The sequence below is a fragment of the Chelonia mydas genome, chromosome 1, assembly GCF_015237465.2.
Source record: "Chelonia mydas isolate rCheMyd1 chromosome 1, rCheMyd1.pri.v2, whole genome shotgun sequence".
NCBI classification, from domain to species: domain Eukaryota; kingdom Metazoa; phylum Chordata; order Testudines; family Cheloniidae; genus Chelonia; species Chelonia mydas.
Window position 1 is genome coordinate 287,995,881 of NC_057849.1, and position 18,009 is coordinate 288,013,889.

Sequence of the window (18,009 nt, forward strand, 5' to 3'; positions counted from 1 at the left end):
AAGATTTCAATGCATTGGAACAGTGGTCACCAACCAGTCGATCGCGATCAATCCTACAGGATCACCCAGTCGATTGCGATCTCCGGTGGCAGTGTAGTGTGGCTGCCGCTAAGGCTACCCTGGGCCCACACCGCTCCTGGAAGCACAGCCCTGCGGCCCTGAGGCAGGGGTCTCCCTCCACGTGTGCTGCTCCTGCCTGCAAGCATCATTGCTGCAGCTCCCATCGGCCAGAAGAGCTGTGGGGGCGGTGCTTGCAGAGAGGGGCAGTGGTGGACCACGTGCCCCCTGCGCCCTCCCCACCCGATGGGCTGCAGGGGCGCATTGGCCTCTTCTGGGAGTGGTGTGGGGGCGGGGTGGGCAGGGAGCCTGCCTTAGCCTCGCTGTGCCCGCTGCCAACCAGGAGCCACTGGAGGTAAGTGCTGCCCAGCGGGAGGCCACACCCTAAGCCGCCTCCTGGAGCCAGCACCCCATACTCCCTCCTGCACCCCAGGCCCCAGCCCTGAGCTCCTTTCCAGAGCCAGCACCTTCCTGCACCCCAACACCTGCCCCTTCCTGCACCCCCACACTCTGCCCCAGCGCACAGCCCCCTCCTGCACCCCAACCTCCTGCCCCAGGTTCAGCCCAGAGCCCCCCTCACACTGCAAACTCCTCGGCCCCAGCCCAGAGTCTGCACCCCCTCCCAAATCCCCAACCCCCTGCTCCAGCCCGGTGAAAGTGAGCGAGGGTGGAGGAGAGCGAGCAACCGGGGGTGGTGGGATTGGAGTAAGCAGGGCAGGGCTTTGGGGAAGGGGTGGGGCAGATCCTGAGTTGCCCTTAGATTCAAAAAGTGATTTTGGGCTTAAAAAGGGTGGAGACCATTGCATTAGAAGCTAATACATTACTTATGTTAATGCATTAATAAAATATATGGCCTACTTCTTTGGTTTGGACATTGGTTGAAGATTTTGAGGCTGAAGCCAAATTATACCATATTCTCATTTTTTTTTTTTTTTTTACAGATTTAATACAAGAAGAGTGCCATGAAGTTGTTACCAAATTAGAGTGCTGTTGGAGATGAAATCTGGAATTTCCTGAATCCTGGTGAGAGCATCATAGGCAGAACTGCCTTCTACATTCCTTTTGTTTTCACTCTCTTATCTGTCCGAAATATTGGAGCCAGATAACTTGCTGGTCAGTTACAGATATGTTATGGTAGCATATCACAGACTGAAGAATTTGATAATGTATCAGACAAAATAGAGCTGGTATTCTAAAACAAGAAAGTAAGTAGAGCTGGAAAAAAATTGGAATTTCCATTTCATAAGAAAATGACATTAGAAAATTTCCTTTTATCCCAAATCAGAATGAAAAGTCAAAATGTTTCATTTCCAACAAAGTCAAATCACTTTGTTTTGATTATAAATTACATTTATATGAAAGTCAAAATGATAAAGTCAAAACAAAGTACTTCAATAATTTGGGGGAAAATTTTGAAGAAAATCAATATGTTCCAGAGAAGTATTTCAATTGTGTCAAATCAGCATTTTCTGGTGCAAAAACTACTCAATCAGAAAATTTTCAGCCAGCTCTAGATAGAAGTCCATTGTAAGAAAAATTCTACACAATAAAAAAAAATCACCTTAAATGCACGATCAAACACAAAATAGTGAACGACCCTACTCAGGTAGATAATACAGAACACAGAATGTACTGTACTGCAGTATTCTACCATATGCACTCTGGATTGGAACACACGTAGCAATATGCAGTTTTAATCTTGGATTTAGAATATCAGTTGTCTAGAAAGAATATTTTGAGATAAAATTTTGCCATCATGCCTCTAGAAAGTACTAACGTATACAAGTAACACATAGCCGGTAAACTAAGATCTCTGTCCTGTGTTAATCATGTTATCATATGTCAGCCTTGCAAAATGGACATTACAATTTCCCAATCAAGACACAAGATCTACTTGCTTGGCATCGCCAAGCTGTGGTTGATAATTGAAAAAAAAAAAAAAAAACTAATATTATACTCTCCTAGAAAAAAAATGTGGAAAGTACTTCACAAGACTATTCTCCACACAGTATGAATTTCTTTGTAGACAAATAGAGGATTTCCGGCCTTCATGTAAGAAAAATATTGATACAACCCACATTTACACAGATTCTCCTATTAGAAATACTGTGCTTTAAGAATGAAACACAAGTCTAAAATAATACAAGTTTTACACCACTCTTAAATGCAAGATTTTTCTATAATATAAACCACACAATTAAGTAAATCAGTTTGAAGTAAACAAAATTGTGCTATATATGAAAACATCAGTTACACATCAGTTTCTGAAGAACATTTTACAAGTGCACAGTAGCGTATATGTTATATTCAGAGACATTTAGCATACTAACTTAAAAAAAATAACATACCGCCTTCAAAAACTAACTTTTTCTTAAAACCAAAAAGAGACACGATAAAATACACACAGAAATTAAACCACAGTGTAGCAAGCAGCAATTTGTTTTATCACATACTTAGGAGTCGAAGGACCTCGTGGCCATGTTCCATCTTCATTTTTTTGTTCTATCACTAGTACCTATCAGAAAAGGAAAGAATAAAGAGAAAAACTATAATCTAGCAACAGGTTTCCTTTAGCTGAGATGATTCCAAGCTACTGCACCTTTCAATGGGCTTGTTGATTTGGTGACTGAAGGACCGACACAAAGAACGATTAGGGTACCAGTCTGGGACTCAGGAATCCCAGGGTCTATTGTTCTTCCACAGACTTCCTATGTAACTTTGGGCAAGGCACTTAATCTCTTGCTGCCCCATCACTTCTAAAGCTATCAAATGGCTCACTAATGTGGACCTGGTTATTTGAACATTGCTAATCACCTCTCTTGTCAAAAGAGGAAGTGCCCCATCTATAAAATGGAGATAATAGCATCTCAAAACCTCACAGGAATATTGTGAAGACAAATACATTGGACAAAGTGAGTATACTACATATACGTAAGGCTACGATTATGTCACGTAGGTGACGGATTCTGTGACATTTTCCATTTCAGCCCTGGGGCAGTGGGGCTGGAGCGGTCAGCGACAGGGGCTCCCATGTAGCTCCAAGCTGCCATGGGCAGTGGAAGGACCCCGGAGCGGTCAGCTGCAGCAGGTGCTGAACCCACCTCCCCCATCCCACAGCAGGGCTTGGGCTCTTATTCCCTCCACCTCATCCCCATTTTGTCAGTTATTCTTCGTAAAAAATCAGGGACAGGTCACGGGCTTCCATTAATTTTTGTTTATTGCTTGTGACCTGTCCCTGACTTTTACTAAAAATAACCATGACAAAATCTTAACCTTACATATAAATATCAAAGGCATATATATACTTTGCCTCCTTAATCTCTGGTTTAGTTTATCCTATATACTTTTAAGATTCTTGAATGAAATCTATATTCATTCTAATTCTTTGTTTAATGACAGATAAAAGGCATCCGAGTGTAATGGGTCTATGTAAAATCCATGTGTCTGAATAGTTCTTTTAAGAAGCATTTAACCTTGCAGAGAGTACAATTATACACAATAGTTTTTCTTTTTGCTGTATTGACATGGTTTAGACCACATCCATTAGTTCAACTGATCTTTAAGTCTCTTGACTAACTCCGTTTCTCTATGGAGGCGTGCGTGTGAGAGAAACACACACACTGTCAGCTAATGACAGTTTTTATCCAAATTGTTATTGGTATGAATGAGAATATGGATCAGTTTCAGATGGACAGAGTTATTCAGTTCCTAGCTGAAAAAGGCTAGTGTTTCTTGGCATTGTTAAATAGCTACAGCACTTCACCACAGAAGTGGCTGCAGGAAGTTTAACACATATATGCTGAGGTGAAACTGTATGATTACACATACTATACATGCAATTTTTAAATAACTTAATAATTTCCTGTTCTAAAACATGTTTTAAATTTGCACATACAGCAACTGACAATTCTTAGAGGGTTTTTTTTTTCCCGGGGGAGCAGGAAAAGAACGGGAGAAAAGACAGAAGAACCAAAAAACTGAATAAGGTAGTGTTCTGAGGACCAGCTTCATTCTAGCAAATCCTGATTTATCTTTGGATAAAGGCTTCAATAAGATAATCTTCCGATTTTCCCCAATATTACTCCATCACTAGCTCTCAGAAGCTACTAAAATAAAGCAGTAAGAAAAAATAAAACCCTATGAGACAGTGTGAATATCTACACTGCAATGTAAGCCCAGGGTTTGCATTTGGGCTCAAGCCTAACCACCCTTCTGTCTACACACCAATCATGGTAATCCAAAGCTCAGACCCAGGGTCCTAAAACCCCACGGAGGTGGAGGGTCTGAGCCCAAGTCAAGCCCAGACTAGGCTTCAAACCTTATTGCTTTGCAGTGTAGACACATCCCTGCTGGACTTCTACTCTGCAAGTCCCCCCAAAATATCCCACAATCTGACTTTCTTTGTCTTCTGGACAGTCAAGTTTTCCCCCAGTGCACCACAAACAAAGGCTGGAGTGGCCACATTTTGGCCACTAGGAAGTCTGAGATATGGGTGGCTGGACTCAGGCGCACATAATGCAACATAGAAGCTGTAGTTCCAGTTGGGACCCAGGGTATGTCAATTCCTAACCCGGGGTTAGAAACGAGATGTTCCAGCCCTAGTTTAACAAACCCAGGATCAGTTAACTAGAGTTATGCTAATCCTGGGGCTTACACTGCAGTATAGACATACCCATAGTGTTCAGCTGGACACTGATTTTTCTAAGGGAATAAAAAATAAAACTTCACCTTCAGAACCAATTCATCAAATCAGATTATCTACTCACTCCCACTCACCAAGTTTGGGATGAGAGGGAGCGGGTAATTGAAATCACCCAGAAATTCCAAGATAGTTTTAATTAAAAACTAATTTAATGTGTCAGTGTGAGGACTGTTCACCCAGTGATTAACATGATTTATTTGCAAGCATAGGCAGAGACATCTAGCACAGTTTCAGAAAGCAGAGTTAAAACCCAGGACTGAACACCATCCAACTACACTTGCAGCTAAACAGTGCACAGCACCATATGTCAGTAAAGATTCTTTTTTCTAGTGGATACCAGGCCAGACACTTTGGACAATGTCCTACTGAAATAAAGAGAGGCAGCTCGCAGCTCACACCTCACAGGTGAATCCTTTGTGACTGCAGAGGGAAGTCCTGTAGCTGGAACCAGTGTGGTTCAATGTGCCTATGCTGAATTGGGAAAGACGCATTAATTGTACAAGTTCATATGTCTCCCCTTCACACGATGAAGCTCAACTCTGGTAGAGCAAACAGAGTGCTTAATTACTGCACAAACCCCCACATTTTAAAAAAAAATCTGGTGATTTAATTAGTCAAGCACTATATTCTGAACATGAATTCTGTGTATGGGGAGGGAAGAAGGCAAATATCACTACCTTGAAAAAGAGAGAAGATCTACTGATCACAGGAATAACTGTCAGCAATCCAAGTTTTCAATGGGGAAATTTATTACATTTAAGAAAAAAATGTATACGTAGGAAAACCAAAATTGTATTATACAATACCTGTCCCTGGTATAACCCTGCATCCTGTATGGTACTGTCTGGTTTATTCAGTGGTTCAAATGTATTGCTCATGTATTTGTTCCACAATCTGGTCTCTTTTTCATTTGGAATATTGAAGATTTTTCTTATCTCTTTTTCAATTGTATCTGAATTGACAGGAGAAACATTAAAATTAGAAGTATCAAATCTCATTATAATCACACACATATTATTGAGGATACAGTGGGAACAGCTGAACAGACAAGAGCGTATATGGTGCAGGGGTGGGAGGCTGCTGGTTGGAGCTGCTGCTACATCCTAAGGTCCTGCCAAGAGGAGCCAGTTCAGGCCCTCCTTGACTTCCCCTTCACTACATTATGCTCTAGAGAAGCACTCCAAATGTAGTCAGGTGCTGGTTGACTGATGAGACGATGAGGGAAGCAGCGTCTAAGAAGCCATCTACTCACTTTAAGAGGGTGCAGTGGATATGGGGGAGAAGGGACATTAAAAAGAGGAGTACTTGCAAGGCCCAAGCAACTGCTGCTGATTTTGCTATCACTATCTTGTTATAATTCCCTCCAATACATACATAAAACTTCTCTAATATGCACACTACCAGAAAACAAGTGAAGAGTAAATTGTATGAATGATATACATGTATATGCTGAGTGTGGACAGTAAGAGGAAGCCTTAGTGTTTTAGAAAATACAAGGGCTTATCAGCTCCTATTTCTACTTGTCAAAAAGTACATTGTTACAGTAAGTTGAACATAATATATCTACTTTTTTAAAAGCTGAAGAATGGCTTATTATTTACTAACAAACATTCTTCAATTTCTTTTGCTCTATGGACCAGTCAAATTTCTGAAGTCAAGGAGTATTTCCCACTATGAATAATATTTTCAAATTCAAGTATTTCTGAACCCATTGCAGATTGTGGTGTTTTGCTCTAAAAAGGATGATTTACAATGTTGGCAACTGAGCAGCACCAATTAAAAAAAAATTAAGAGATATGTTTAACAATAAAAGCTAGGCTCAACATAATTCATTTATAGTAATAACTGCTTATATTTCAAGCATTCAGACATCAGTATCTGGTGTGAGCAAAAATCAGTTTTCCTAAATACATACGCTTTTAGTTTTATGTACCATACATATCAGCTAGTTTACATTATATGAATCAGCTTCTATATTTTTCATGATGAAACACCCTTATTTATTGACTACTTCATCCCTCCAGGGTTTGGACTGTACCTCTTCCATACAAACTCCTTGTACAGTGATTAACTTATTTTTAGTATGAAAGTAAAAGTTAAATTAGGCTATTCACATTATCTAACAGTTCTGATATCCTGGTTTATAGAATCTGTTTATTTAGGGTGATCAAATGTCCAGTTTTTCAAAGGAACAGACCTATATTAAGCCTTCCTGCAGGTGTCCCTAATTTTTCTTAAAAACAGGTAAACTGTCCCGTATTTTCTGTCCCCCCCCACCCATCAGTACGGGCGGGTCCTGCTGCTGGCCGGATCCCTGCTCACCAGCCGCCCGCCCACCAGCGGTGAGTGGGGAGGAGGGGGTGCGTGTCCAGTGGTCCAGAATGAGGGTGGGTGTGCAAGGCTGGAGGGTAGGGCAGACCTGCAGTGCGCAGAGCCGGCCGCTCCTCTTGCTGGTCTGTCAGTGCAGCCCCTACTGCATGCCGGCTCTCAGCCAGCAAGACCCCACCACCCCCTGTGCCATTTTCAATCAGGTACTCTGAAGCCCCTGCAACCAGGTTCTCTGGCCCCTGGTGCACGATGCACATCCTTAGGGCTCAGCACCTTCCTGCCCGCGCTGTAGCTGGGAGACAGGGGAAGCCTAGAGGTGTTAGCTGCCTTTCTACACTGTGCAGGCAGGAAAGGACGAGCTGCTTCCAGCCACAGGGGAGTGGGCGGGGAGGGGAGGAGGAGGAAGAGAAGGAAGGGAGAGCCAGGTCATCTGTCCCCCTGCCCCTGCTGGAAGCAGCTCCTGGCCCTTCCCTCCTGCACAGTGTCAAAAAGCTGCTGCTGGCCACGTTCTGGTGGAAACAGAAATGGGAGGCCGGGGGGGGGGGGGGGGCGCAATTAGCGTGATTAACTGACTTTTCAGTATTCGTTTTTACTTAAAGTGAATTTTTATCCTATGAATTTTGAATCATATTGAGCAAAAAATGTTTTCTTTTAAACCAATGACTAAAATACGTTCAATCTAAAAACAGAATAAAGAAGTTACCTACTTTACGGTAACTGTGGTTCAAGATGTGCAGTTCACATGCATTCCACTTTTGATGGTTATGCACCCCATGCACATGTACCTTACATGTCCTTGCACCCGCACTCCTACCTGAGGGCATAAAGGGACAGCACTGGCCCAAGCATCCTTCAGTTCCTTCTCCAATACAGATTCTCAGAAGTAGGACTTCATAATAGTGGGGGAAGGACAGTGGGCGTAGAATCCATATGGACATCACATCTCAAAAACCCAAGTTACTTTAAGGTAATTAACCTTTCTTCCTCAAGTGCCTATCCATATGGATTCCACTCTTGGTGATTAACACGTAGTTATGCTTTTGGTTGGAAGATGGTACTATGAGTCCTACTTAAACAACAAGTGCAGGACAGCCGTCCCAAAACAAGCATCCAAACCAGAAGCCGCGACCAAGAAGTAGGTGTCTTGTAAACATATGGGCTGAGCTGCATATAATTGACTTACCGGATCCAGAAACAGGGGCATTTTTCAAACAGGCAGCAGAGACTGCCTGAGCACTAGTGGTATGAGCTCTAATATGGTTAGGTGGATCTAACTTTGCTAACTCATAGCATGTTCTTGTACAGCAAAAAAACCCCATTTTGATAATCTGAGGATATTTCCTGATGCTTAACATTTTCAGCGAAGGCCACAAATAGTCTAGGTGTGTTCCTGAACGACTATGTCCTGTTAAGAAAGCGTGATAATAGCATTATTATATCAAGTGTGTGAAATTTTGCTTCTACTGGGGTTGAGTGAGGTTGCGGAAGAAGACAGAGGTGAATGATTTGGTTCATAAGGAACTCTGAACCACCCTGGGCAGGAACTTGAGATGAAGCCAGAGATCATACATTGTACCGGAAGGATACAGTTAAGGGGAAACTGCCATGAGGGCCTGAATCTCCCCTTTCCTTTGAGATGATGTAATGGTTACTAAAAAGGCAGTCTTCATCAATAGGTAGTAAAGGAAAGAGTTTGCTAAGAGCTCAAAGGGGGCGACCCATCTACCCTGTTAACACTGTACTGGTGGGTTCCAGAGGCAGAGAGTTCCTGAAGTAGGAGAAAAAATAAATAAGGCTCTTAAGGAATCTAGACACTGGACTGTGAGAAAAATACAGTGTAGCCCTGGATAGTAGAGTGATGTGCAGATATTGTTGATAGATGGACCTTTACGGAACTGAAAGAAAATCCAGATTGTTTCGGGTCTAGTAAAATAGTCCAATAATACTGAAATTGTTGTTTTATCAAAGGAGACAGCTAGTGCCAACATGCCCAAATAGAAAGACTTCCACTTTGCTTTATTAGTCATTCTAGTTGAGGCTTCCCTACCTTGGAACGGAATATTCTGAACTTCCAATGAGCAGCTTTCAATGGGCATCATCCAACCAACATCCAGGTTGTCAATGTAACAAAGGTCCGGATGTAGGATCTCATAGTTGTTCTGTGATGCTATGTTGAACAGGGGAGGTGAGGTGATCTGATCAGGGGCTGGGCTGAGGTTGAACAGATCCAAATACTAAAACTACCTTGCCCAAGGGAGGCTACTATGATTATCTACCGTACCTCTTGCCTTGGGACCCTCAGTATCATAGGGATCAATCTACATGTCCAGTGGATAAGAAAGACATCTGACAGAAAGCTCAGACTGGAGCCTCTCTGGAGCAGAACACTTGGCATTTCTTGTTTTAGTCTGTGGATAAATGGATCAATGGATAGCCTTACTTGCGAAAGTCTAACACTGTGTTCTTGACAGGCCACTCCTGGGTGTCTGAAAACTGTCTGCTGAGGTGATCTGCTGGAGAGTTCTGAATGCCTGGCAGATGCAGGGCCAGTGGTATGACCTAGGAATACCTAAACCAACTCCACAGTCAAATAGCTTCTTGACATAGCAAAGATGACTTGGCTCCTCCCCGTCTGCTGACATAATGATGGTTAATCAGGATCTGGATTGCATATCCCTGGAGTAAAGGCAGATACGGCATGCTAGACAACAGCTCTGAGCTCTGCAATGTTTATATGTAGATAAGCTTTCTGAAGGGACCACAGACCCAAAGTCTGAAGATGGTCTAAGATGAGCTCATCACTCCAGAGTGGAGGTGTCTCACCAGAGTATTGGTAGGTAGAGGTGCAGAGAAGGGTCAAACATTACATACTTGAAGAGTGCATTTCCACCAGTTTAATGAAAGCACTTCTTAGAGGACTGTGACCATCATATGTCTATGCAGAGTCTGCTGGATAGATGCACTGATTTCATCCATCCTTGTATGAAGTGTAGGTGAAGTCTAGCAAACTGTGTCATGTAGGCTCATGTAGGCACATGAGGCCATGGGTCCCAAGAGTCTGAGGTATATTCTCACTTATGTCCTTAGGTAAGCTTGACGTTGGTTGAGGAGGTTCATTATTGTTTGGAATCTTTCTTGTAGCAGGTAAACGTTTGCTGATCTGGAATCTAATGTAGCTTCTATGAACCCTATGTTTTGATTCTGAGTAAGTATAAGTGCTGATTTTTCTCTGCCAACTTTGAGGCCCAGAGTGGAGAAGTGCTTTAAAGGTATTTGAATTGTGTCAGTCACCTTTTGCAGTGATTTTCCTTGGATCAGCCAATTGTCTAGATATGAGTAACCCTGTATTTCTTGTCTCCTTTGATGAGCTGCCACACCTGCCAAGCACTTGGTGAATAATCTCAGGGTTGTGTCAAGACAAAAAGACAGGACCTCATACTGGCAGTGAGATATTCCTATTAGGAATCGGAGCTATTTATGGTTAGCGAGATGAATGGATATGTGAAAGCAGGCATTGTGCAGGTCAAGATCTGCGAACCAGTCTTGAGAATCTAACCAAAGAATTATGGAGGTCAGAGTCACCATCCTGAAATTGAGAGAGAGAGATTGATTTGTTGAGAAAAAGGTCCAGAATGGGATGCCAACTCTTCTTCTTTAGTAAGAGAAAATAATGGGAATAAAATCCCCTGCACACTGAGGATTCCTCCTCCACTGCTCCAAGTCACAGAAGGGAGTCCACTTCTTGTTTTAAGAGTATTTCCTTAAAAGGAACAGGGAAAAAAGTAAGGAGTAGGAAGAGACTGGAACTGAATATATTACCTCTTGTTTACAATCTCCAGGACTCACTGGTCCAAGGTGATCAGTCCAGGCTTCTCAAAAATAAAAGAAGCAGTTGCCAAAACGGTTGGGGCAAAGAACATAGAGAAAACATCCTCAAGAGGTTCTGCCAGCTCTTGACACTGACGTCACACCAGCTATGTAGTTGAAGATGTTCAGCATCTGAGGAAGATGCTGAAGGCCATCATCAGAGAAGGGAAACTGCCTAAAGAAAGTTTGTCACCTTGCTTGTTTCCTTCTTGAGGCTGGAATGTACAGACCCAATGAATGAAGAGTCACCCTAGAGTACTTTAGTGAAAGGAGACCCGCATCTCAAAGGAAAGGATCTCAGTTGTGGTTTTGACTTCTTTGCAAACCAAGAAAGACTTTCTCATTTCCACCGCTGTGGCCGTAGTACATGCCACACTGTCAGACACATCCAAGCACAAACTGCAGGGAAGTAAGGATATCAACTGCCCCTCAGTCATGATAGCTTTTAGTTCCTCTCAGTGTTCCTGTGGTAACTCGTTTACAATCTGAGACAACTTATCCCAGATCAAGTATAATTATATTTGGAGAGGGCGGCCTCATAATTAGCCACGTGCATCTGGAGGCTGACAGATAAACACACCTTATGCCTGAAGAGGTTGAACTTCAAGTCCTTCTTTCTGGGTCTGAATTTGGGAGGTGCCTGTTTTGACTTTTCCTGGACATTGACTACAAGTGATCCCGTTCCTGTGTGGGAAATAAAAGTATTCAGATCCTTTAGAAAGAACTTAGTGCCTTCTGTGTCTGCTTGCTTTGATGTGGCCAGTACTGGCACCTGTATTGATTGTGGTGTATACCACACATCTTTTGCAGGCTTTCACAGTCTTTGATATATTGGCGTGGCAAGCCTGCCAGGAATGGAAGAGTGCAGGATATTTAGAAGCTTGCGAGATTTCTCCTGCACCTCTTTTTGTGGCATATCCAGTGTGTCTGCCCTGTGTTTGATGATGTCTGGAATGCCATAAAATCATCTACTGAGGCAGAAGTAAAAGGATTTACTCCCTCAACGGGAGAGGATGAGGAGATTGCAGTGGGGACCAGCTGTTTTTCCCCTTGCAGTCATTTCTCTTCATTGCTTTCCTCCTCCTATCTTTTCATGATCTCAGGCTGCACTCATTGATCTGGATGGGATGGTCCATACTGACTCTTTGGAGAAAGGGATTTAACTTTGGAATGACAGATGGTGCAGATTTGTGTGAATACAGCTGCATACTAGGACATTCAGTAGGGCATGGGTCGGTAGGTATATGTTCCTTATGAGCTGCAGGTCATTTCCTATTGTTCCTTATAGAATCCTTCCTGATTCCCATTATGCTTGGGGGTAGGAGGTGTAAAGAAGGGTGAGTAGTTGGTCACTCAGTAGATGGGACTGAGAGGTAGTACACATCCTCCGAGGGAGCATAGTTTTATTAGGAGTGACCCACCTCTGAGGGGATGAAATCAGTACTGGAAGTATCTTCTTCACCTGTATACCAATAACTCAGAGGTGGGGCCTAGATATCACCATGCTCAATCTCTCAGGAGAACATGAGCTGTCCCTCTGGACCCACAGTTAAATCACTCAGTACTGTACATGCATGGAGTTCGGAGACAGCAGGCCCTGTGTACCAAAGAACACCGTCCAAGGAAACAAATATGGAAGCGGTGGGTACTGAACCTCCAAGTACCAAAACAGTCACTGCCACGGTTGATGCATAAGAATCTACACTGAGAGAAACCCAGTCAACAGCTTTAGTGAGTACCGCTGATGCTTTCTTACCAGTTGGGACTGGGGCACCTGAGGGACCTCTCTCTCTCTTTTGGCCCAAGCAACCTATGCCCTGTTTCATCTCTGGAGTGGTGCTCCTTTCTGTCCATGACAGACAGAGTGAGCAGCATAGGTGGATGACTTGGGCCTCTTAACTGATGGAGGACTGTGGTGTAGCTGCGTCCTTCATTTTGATGTCCGAGGAAGTTTGCATTAAGTGCTTGAGGAGGAACAACTTTAGGTGGTTTTTCTAGTTCACTGGCTCTCAGCCAGGGGTACTTGTACCCCTGGGGGTACTCATAGGTCTTCCAGGGGGTACATCAACTCATCTAGCTATTTGCCTAGTTTTACAACAGGCTAATAAAAAGCACTAGCAAAGTAAGTACAAACTAAAATTTCATAGTCAATGATTTGTTTATATTGCTCTGTATACTATACACTGAAATGTAAGTACTATATTTATATTCCAATTGATTTATTGTATAATTATTTTGTAAAATTTAGAAAATAGCAATTTTTCAGTAATAGTGTGCTGTGACACTTTTGCATTTTTATGTTTGGGTTTGTAAGTTTTTAAGTGAGGTGAAACTTGGGGGTACACAAGACAAATTAGACTCTTGAAAGGGGTACAGTAGTCTGGAAAGGATGAGAGCCACTGCTCTAGATTTCTCAGTTCTTAGGAGGAGCAGCAATATATGGAACATTGCTTTGGAATGTGTCTTTCTCCTAGGCAAAACAAGCACCAAGCATGCCCATCATTAAGTAGCACTAATACTTCCCACCAGAGACAGTTTTGAACCTCAGGGATTTTTCTTCTGCCACATTGCTAGAGCCTCTATGCAGGGGTTGTCTAGCCTAAAGACTAAAATCTAATTAGAAATATATATAGTGTGCCTATATATAAATATATATATTACACACACAGCCAACAGCAGGGAACTAACTAAGTAGCAAGAGTAAAACACAGTAGCACAGTGAGCAAAGAAGTGGGTGGACAGTTTAGGGCACCACAAGTAGTAAGAAGGAACTGAGGGATGCATGAGCCCTTGTGTATGCACATGGATGAGGACATCTGAGGCACAGGCATGATCCCAATAGACAAGCTGTCAAAAATAATCAGATTCCATGTACATGGGATGCACAAGTACCAAGGGTGGAATCCACATGGAGAATCATTTAAGAACTACATAAGATGATTTAAGTGTTACACAGACATAAATAAGACTGAAGCAATTAACATGCTTTCAAGCAGTCTAGTTGTATTTTTCTGATGAAAGCCAGCAATAAAAATTAAAAGTTGGTTTCACAGATGTTAAAAAAAAAAAAGTGACCTACAGCTGTTCGTAGGTGTCCCTCTGCAATATTAAGGTAGACAAGACCAGCTGTAGCAGGAGTGGGTAAACTTTTTGGCCTGAGGGCCACAGTGGGGTTCCAAAACTGTATGGAGGGCCGGGTAGGGAAGGCTGTGCCTCCCCTAACCCTATCTGCCCTGTCCCACTTCCCGCCCCCCTCAGAATCCCCGACCCATCCAATCCCCCCTATTCCTTGACTCCTGACCACCCCCTCCTGGGACCCCCTGCCCCTAACCACCCCCCCCCCACCCGGGACCCACCCCCTATCCAACCCCCCTGCTACCTGACTGCCCTGTCCTCTATATCCACACCCCCGTCCCCTGATAGCCCCCCGGGACCGCACCCCCATCCAACCCCCATAAAGCCCCCTGCAAACATGGGCGGAGGACTCAGGAGGAGCAGGGGGCAGCCGCGCAGCTGGAGAGAAGTGGCGGTTTCCCCTTCAAAGTGCCACTTCTCTCCAGCCGGCTGTGCGGCCGCCCGGTGCTCCTCCTGAGTCCTCCACCTGCGTTCACTGCGCTCTCGCCACCTGCACCTCCAGCTGCTCCCCTGTGGCTGCAGGTGAGCCTCCCTCCCTGCTCTCCTCTGCCCCCGCAGTGCAGACCCCTCCCACGCTGGCGGCACAGCGAGCTGAGGCTGCAGAGGAGGGACCGGGGGCTAGCCTCCCCAGCTGGGAGCTCAGGGGCCAAGCAGGATGGTCCCGTGGGCCATAGGTTGTCCACCTCGGAGATATAGGCTTTATATTAAGCCCCACAAAAAGTTACCATAAAAAAGTTACCACATCACCTGGTGATTTTTCACAAATCACTCACTCACTCTATATCTCACCTATCGGTCCTTATCCCCAAAAGAAACCGGCACAACACTTTCAAAAGATGAGCCTGGGAACTTGAATTCATAACTTTGCTAGACACTAAAAATCATGGACTGATTAGAGAAACTGGATTTATGGCTCATACAACAATTTGTCCCCTTCTAACAATCCCCCACAGCTTCCCCTCCCCTTCCCTTCCTCCCTATGACTGCAGGAGCATTAATGGGCCATTTCACCTTGATTGGTCTCTTGAAATGTGTGTTAGCTACATATGCTAAACAATCTGTTTCACCTTTTATTTGGCTCTGACACTCCAAGTTAGTTTCCCAGACATGCAGAAGAACTCTGTATGAGCTCAAAAGCTTGTTTCTCTAAAGTTGGTCCAATAAAAGATATCACCTCACCCACCTTGTCACCACAAAAAAAAAGTCAGCTTTCCTTTATATATATCAAAGAATAATGGGCATAATTTTCCCGATCTGAAGTCACCTTTAGCCAATAACGTCTCAAAAATAATCAATACATTCTCACGCTGGTGTATCTTTCCCTCCCATCACCATGACACTATTCATCATCAAGGCCTCGGCTAAAACAAATAAGTATGCTGTATCATTATATAATTTTTGCACGCTGAAAATTATCAAGCAGCAGCACTGTGGCATCCAATAAAGACAAAAAATAAAAATGTTTCCATAGTTACTTCAGTTGCTTATTCATCTTATTTAGCAAAATGCCAAATTTCATTTTTAAAAGTAAAAGCTATTTGTATTATAGTTAAAAACAGCATTTGATGAGTGATCAGATTCTACTTTTGACTCAAACAAACCTGATCTTGTTACAATTTGCAAAAAAATTGTACTATTTTTGTAAAAAAATTGAACTGCTATTAAACTTCTAGTTCATCTATTTTTTCATTCTTGTGAAATTTGTAGATGCGACATATCTAAAACTCAGAATCTAAGCCATACTCTCAAATACCATTAAATGCAGCTATTTACAGTTATAGAATATGGAAAATTGTGCATACCTATCGTATCAGCTTTACTAAATCTTCGTGTCACAACACCGTTCATGTTTCCATTTTCACACAGCTTTAATTCTGTTAGATATACTTCTACTTTGCAGTGCTTTACAAACATACCCTGTTCAACCACCTGAAAACACACCAAAAACAACAGATCAGTGTCTGCTATGAATCTGAATATATTTAGATATACATACTTACTTGTACTTGTTTTTAGAAACCTCTTTAGGAAACTAATAAAAATTCAGTGAATATAAAAGGTACAAATTATATTAAGCCAATTATAAATGCCAAATATCAGAAATAAAATTCTTGTATAACATTTTTAGAAAACGTTCAGTATCTGAAAAAGTTGAATTTTCTGACAACTATTTCTTTTTCTGCAAATGGTATATGTACATATGTTAATACTATACATTATATATTTACCTATTATACAAGCGTGCATATGTGTATATAATCAAAGTATACATTAATAAAATTGGAAATTTTTCAGTTTTAAAATCTGTTTAGTCTGAGTTAGTTCCTTGAAATATAAGGAGCAATTTTCTAGTTCCATATATTAAACCTTGACATACAGTTAAAAATTCCTATTTTTTACTACCAATAAAACTTTAAGAACTACTGTAACAATACAGTAACAATTCTGGATATTATATAACAAACTTAAAACAAATATTGTACATAAGCAACAACTGCCAAACAAGTCGTTCATCTATGCTCTGGCAGTGGATATATTAGTTTTTGGCTTCATCAACGCAAGGTATTTTAAAATTTGTTCTTTACATGTTTACTTTGCAATATCCACTATCAGACAGTAAGGCAGCTAGGGAAACATGCAAATTAATCAAAGTAAAATCCAGAAAAAATATTCATGGTCACCTCTTAAATATATTTCCTTTTGATCCTTCAAAGTGTAACTGCAGTACTTAGTCATGTAGACTGTTCTGAAAATAGCCATCAGCCTGATATATGATACATCAGACAAATACGGTAAAAAAGAAGGCACCAAATAATTACTTGGAGGGATCTGCTGTACGAAACCTCCTTAAGAGTAAGCATTACAGGAAAAATATGCATCAATGAACTATTCACCCAGTGTTTAACAATTAGCCTTGAGCTGTAATAACTACCAACTGGGGTCACATTTAACTACAATGCATCTTAACACAAGTTTAACGTCTTATCTACACTGGGGTTTTTATATCTATGCAAGGGCTGCAGTGATGTAAACTGTGATTTGCTTTGGTGCGGCTTACCCTCAGATTAAGGCAACGTTAAAGCATGCTGTATTATCCAAAAGAGCCACACTGGTCAACATCGAGAACCTAGTGCATTGCTATAATCTAAATTTAGGTACACCGCCTCAAAAAGTTTCTCAACAGTGAAGAACATCGCTGCAAAGCATAGGGGATAAAAAGAAAAGTGAACAGTCAAATGGGGAGACTGCTCTCCAGAAGTCAAAGAAAAAGCACCTCCACCCCTTACAGAAAGGTTAAAGACAGAGAAATCAATGAATGAATGGGGGGCGGGGGGAGAGAAATGATGAAGATAAAGAGAGAAAATGTATCTGTAATTGTTGCATGAAAATATATTTAATCTGATTCCCACTAATGGGTCCACAATATTTGAGAGAATATTGGCAAAATCTCTCTTTGAGCAACTCTAACCTAATAGTCCTGGAAGAGTGTAGTTGTGCTATTCTACTTCAACACTTATGTTATCCCTGGTACTCTATTGGTCAGTTCCTTCTAAGCATCCCCATAATAGTTACTGGTGAAAAAGGGGAGGCGGGGGGGGGGAAAAACAACAATGCAAAATTACAGAATCTTTTGCGAAGTAGGGAGGAAGGAGAGAAACTGTTTATTTGCTAAAACGTATATGTTCAGACACTAAATTATGGGTAAATAATTATCTTTGAAAAATAACCATCCTGATGTATTCTTACTCTTACAAACTAAAGTTCCATGGATGTTTCTTTAAAAATAAAAGAAAAAGAAAAGAATAGGCCAGGCAGCATGTAATGATAAATAAATGCTGAGTCCATTACATACCACAAATTTAATTTCTTGAGCTCTATACCTCTCACGAAAGAGAGAGGAATCCATGAAGGCGTGAGCC

General features: G+C 42.1%; 1 protein-coding gene across 3 annotated transcripts in view; it reads right to left on the bottom strand.

Moving 5' to 3' along the window:
- USP15 (ubiquitin specific peptidase 15) overlaps positions 1 to 18,009 on the bottom strand; it is a 132,996-nt gene that overhangs the window by 71,452 nt on the left and 43,535 nt on the right. For all 3 annotated transcript variants that reach the window (XM_037887602.2, XM_037887609.2, XM_037887615.1), the window contains 3 exons: positions 15,892 to 16,018; positions 5,566 to 5,711; positions 2,511 to 2,572 (listed from right to left, as the gene is read on the bottom strand). In XM_037887602.2, the coding sequence (XP_037743530.1) occupies positions 2,511 to 2,572; positions 5,566 to 5,711; positions 15,892 to 16,018 (335 nt within the window). The remainder of the gene's footprint in view (positions 1 to 2,510; positions 2,573 to 5,565; positions 5,712 to 15,891; positions 16,019 to 18,009) is intronic.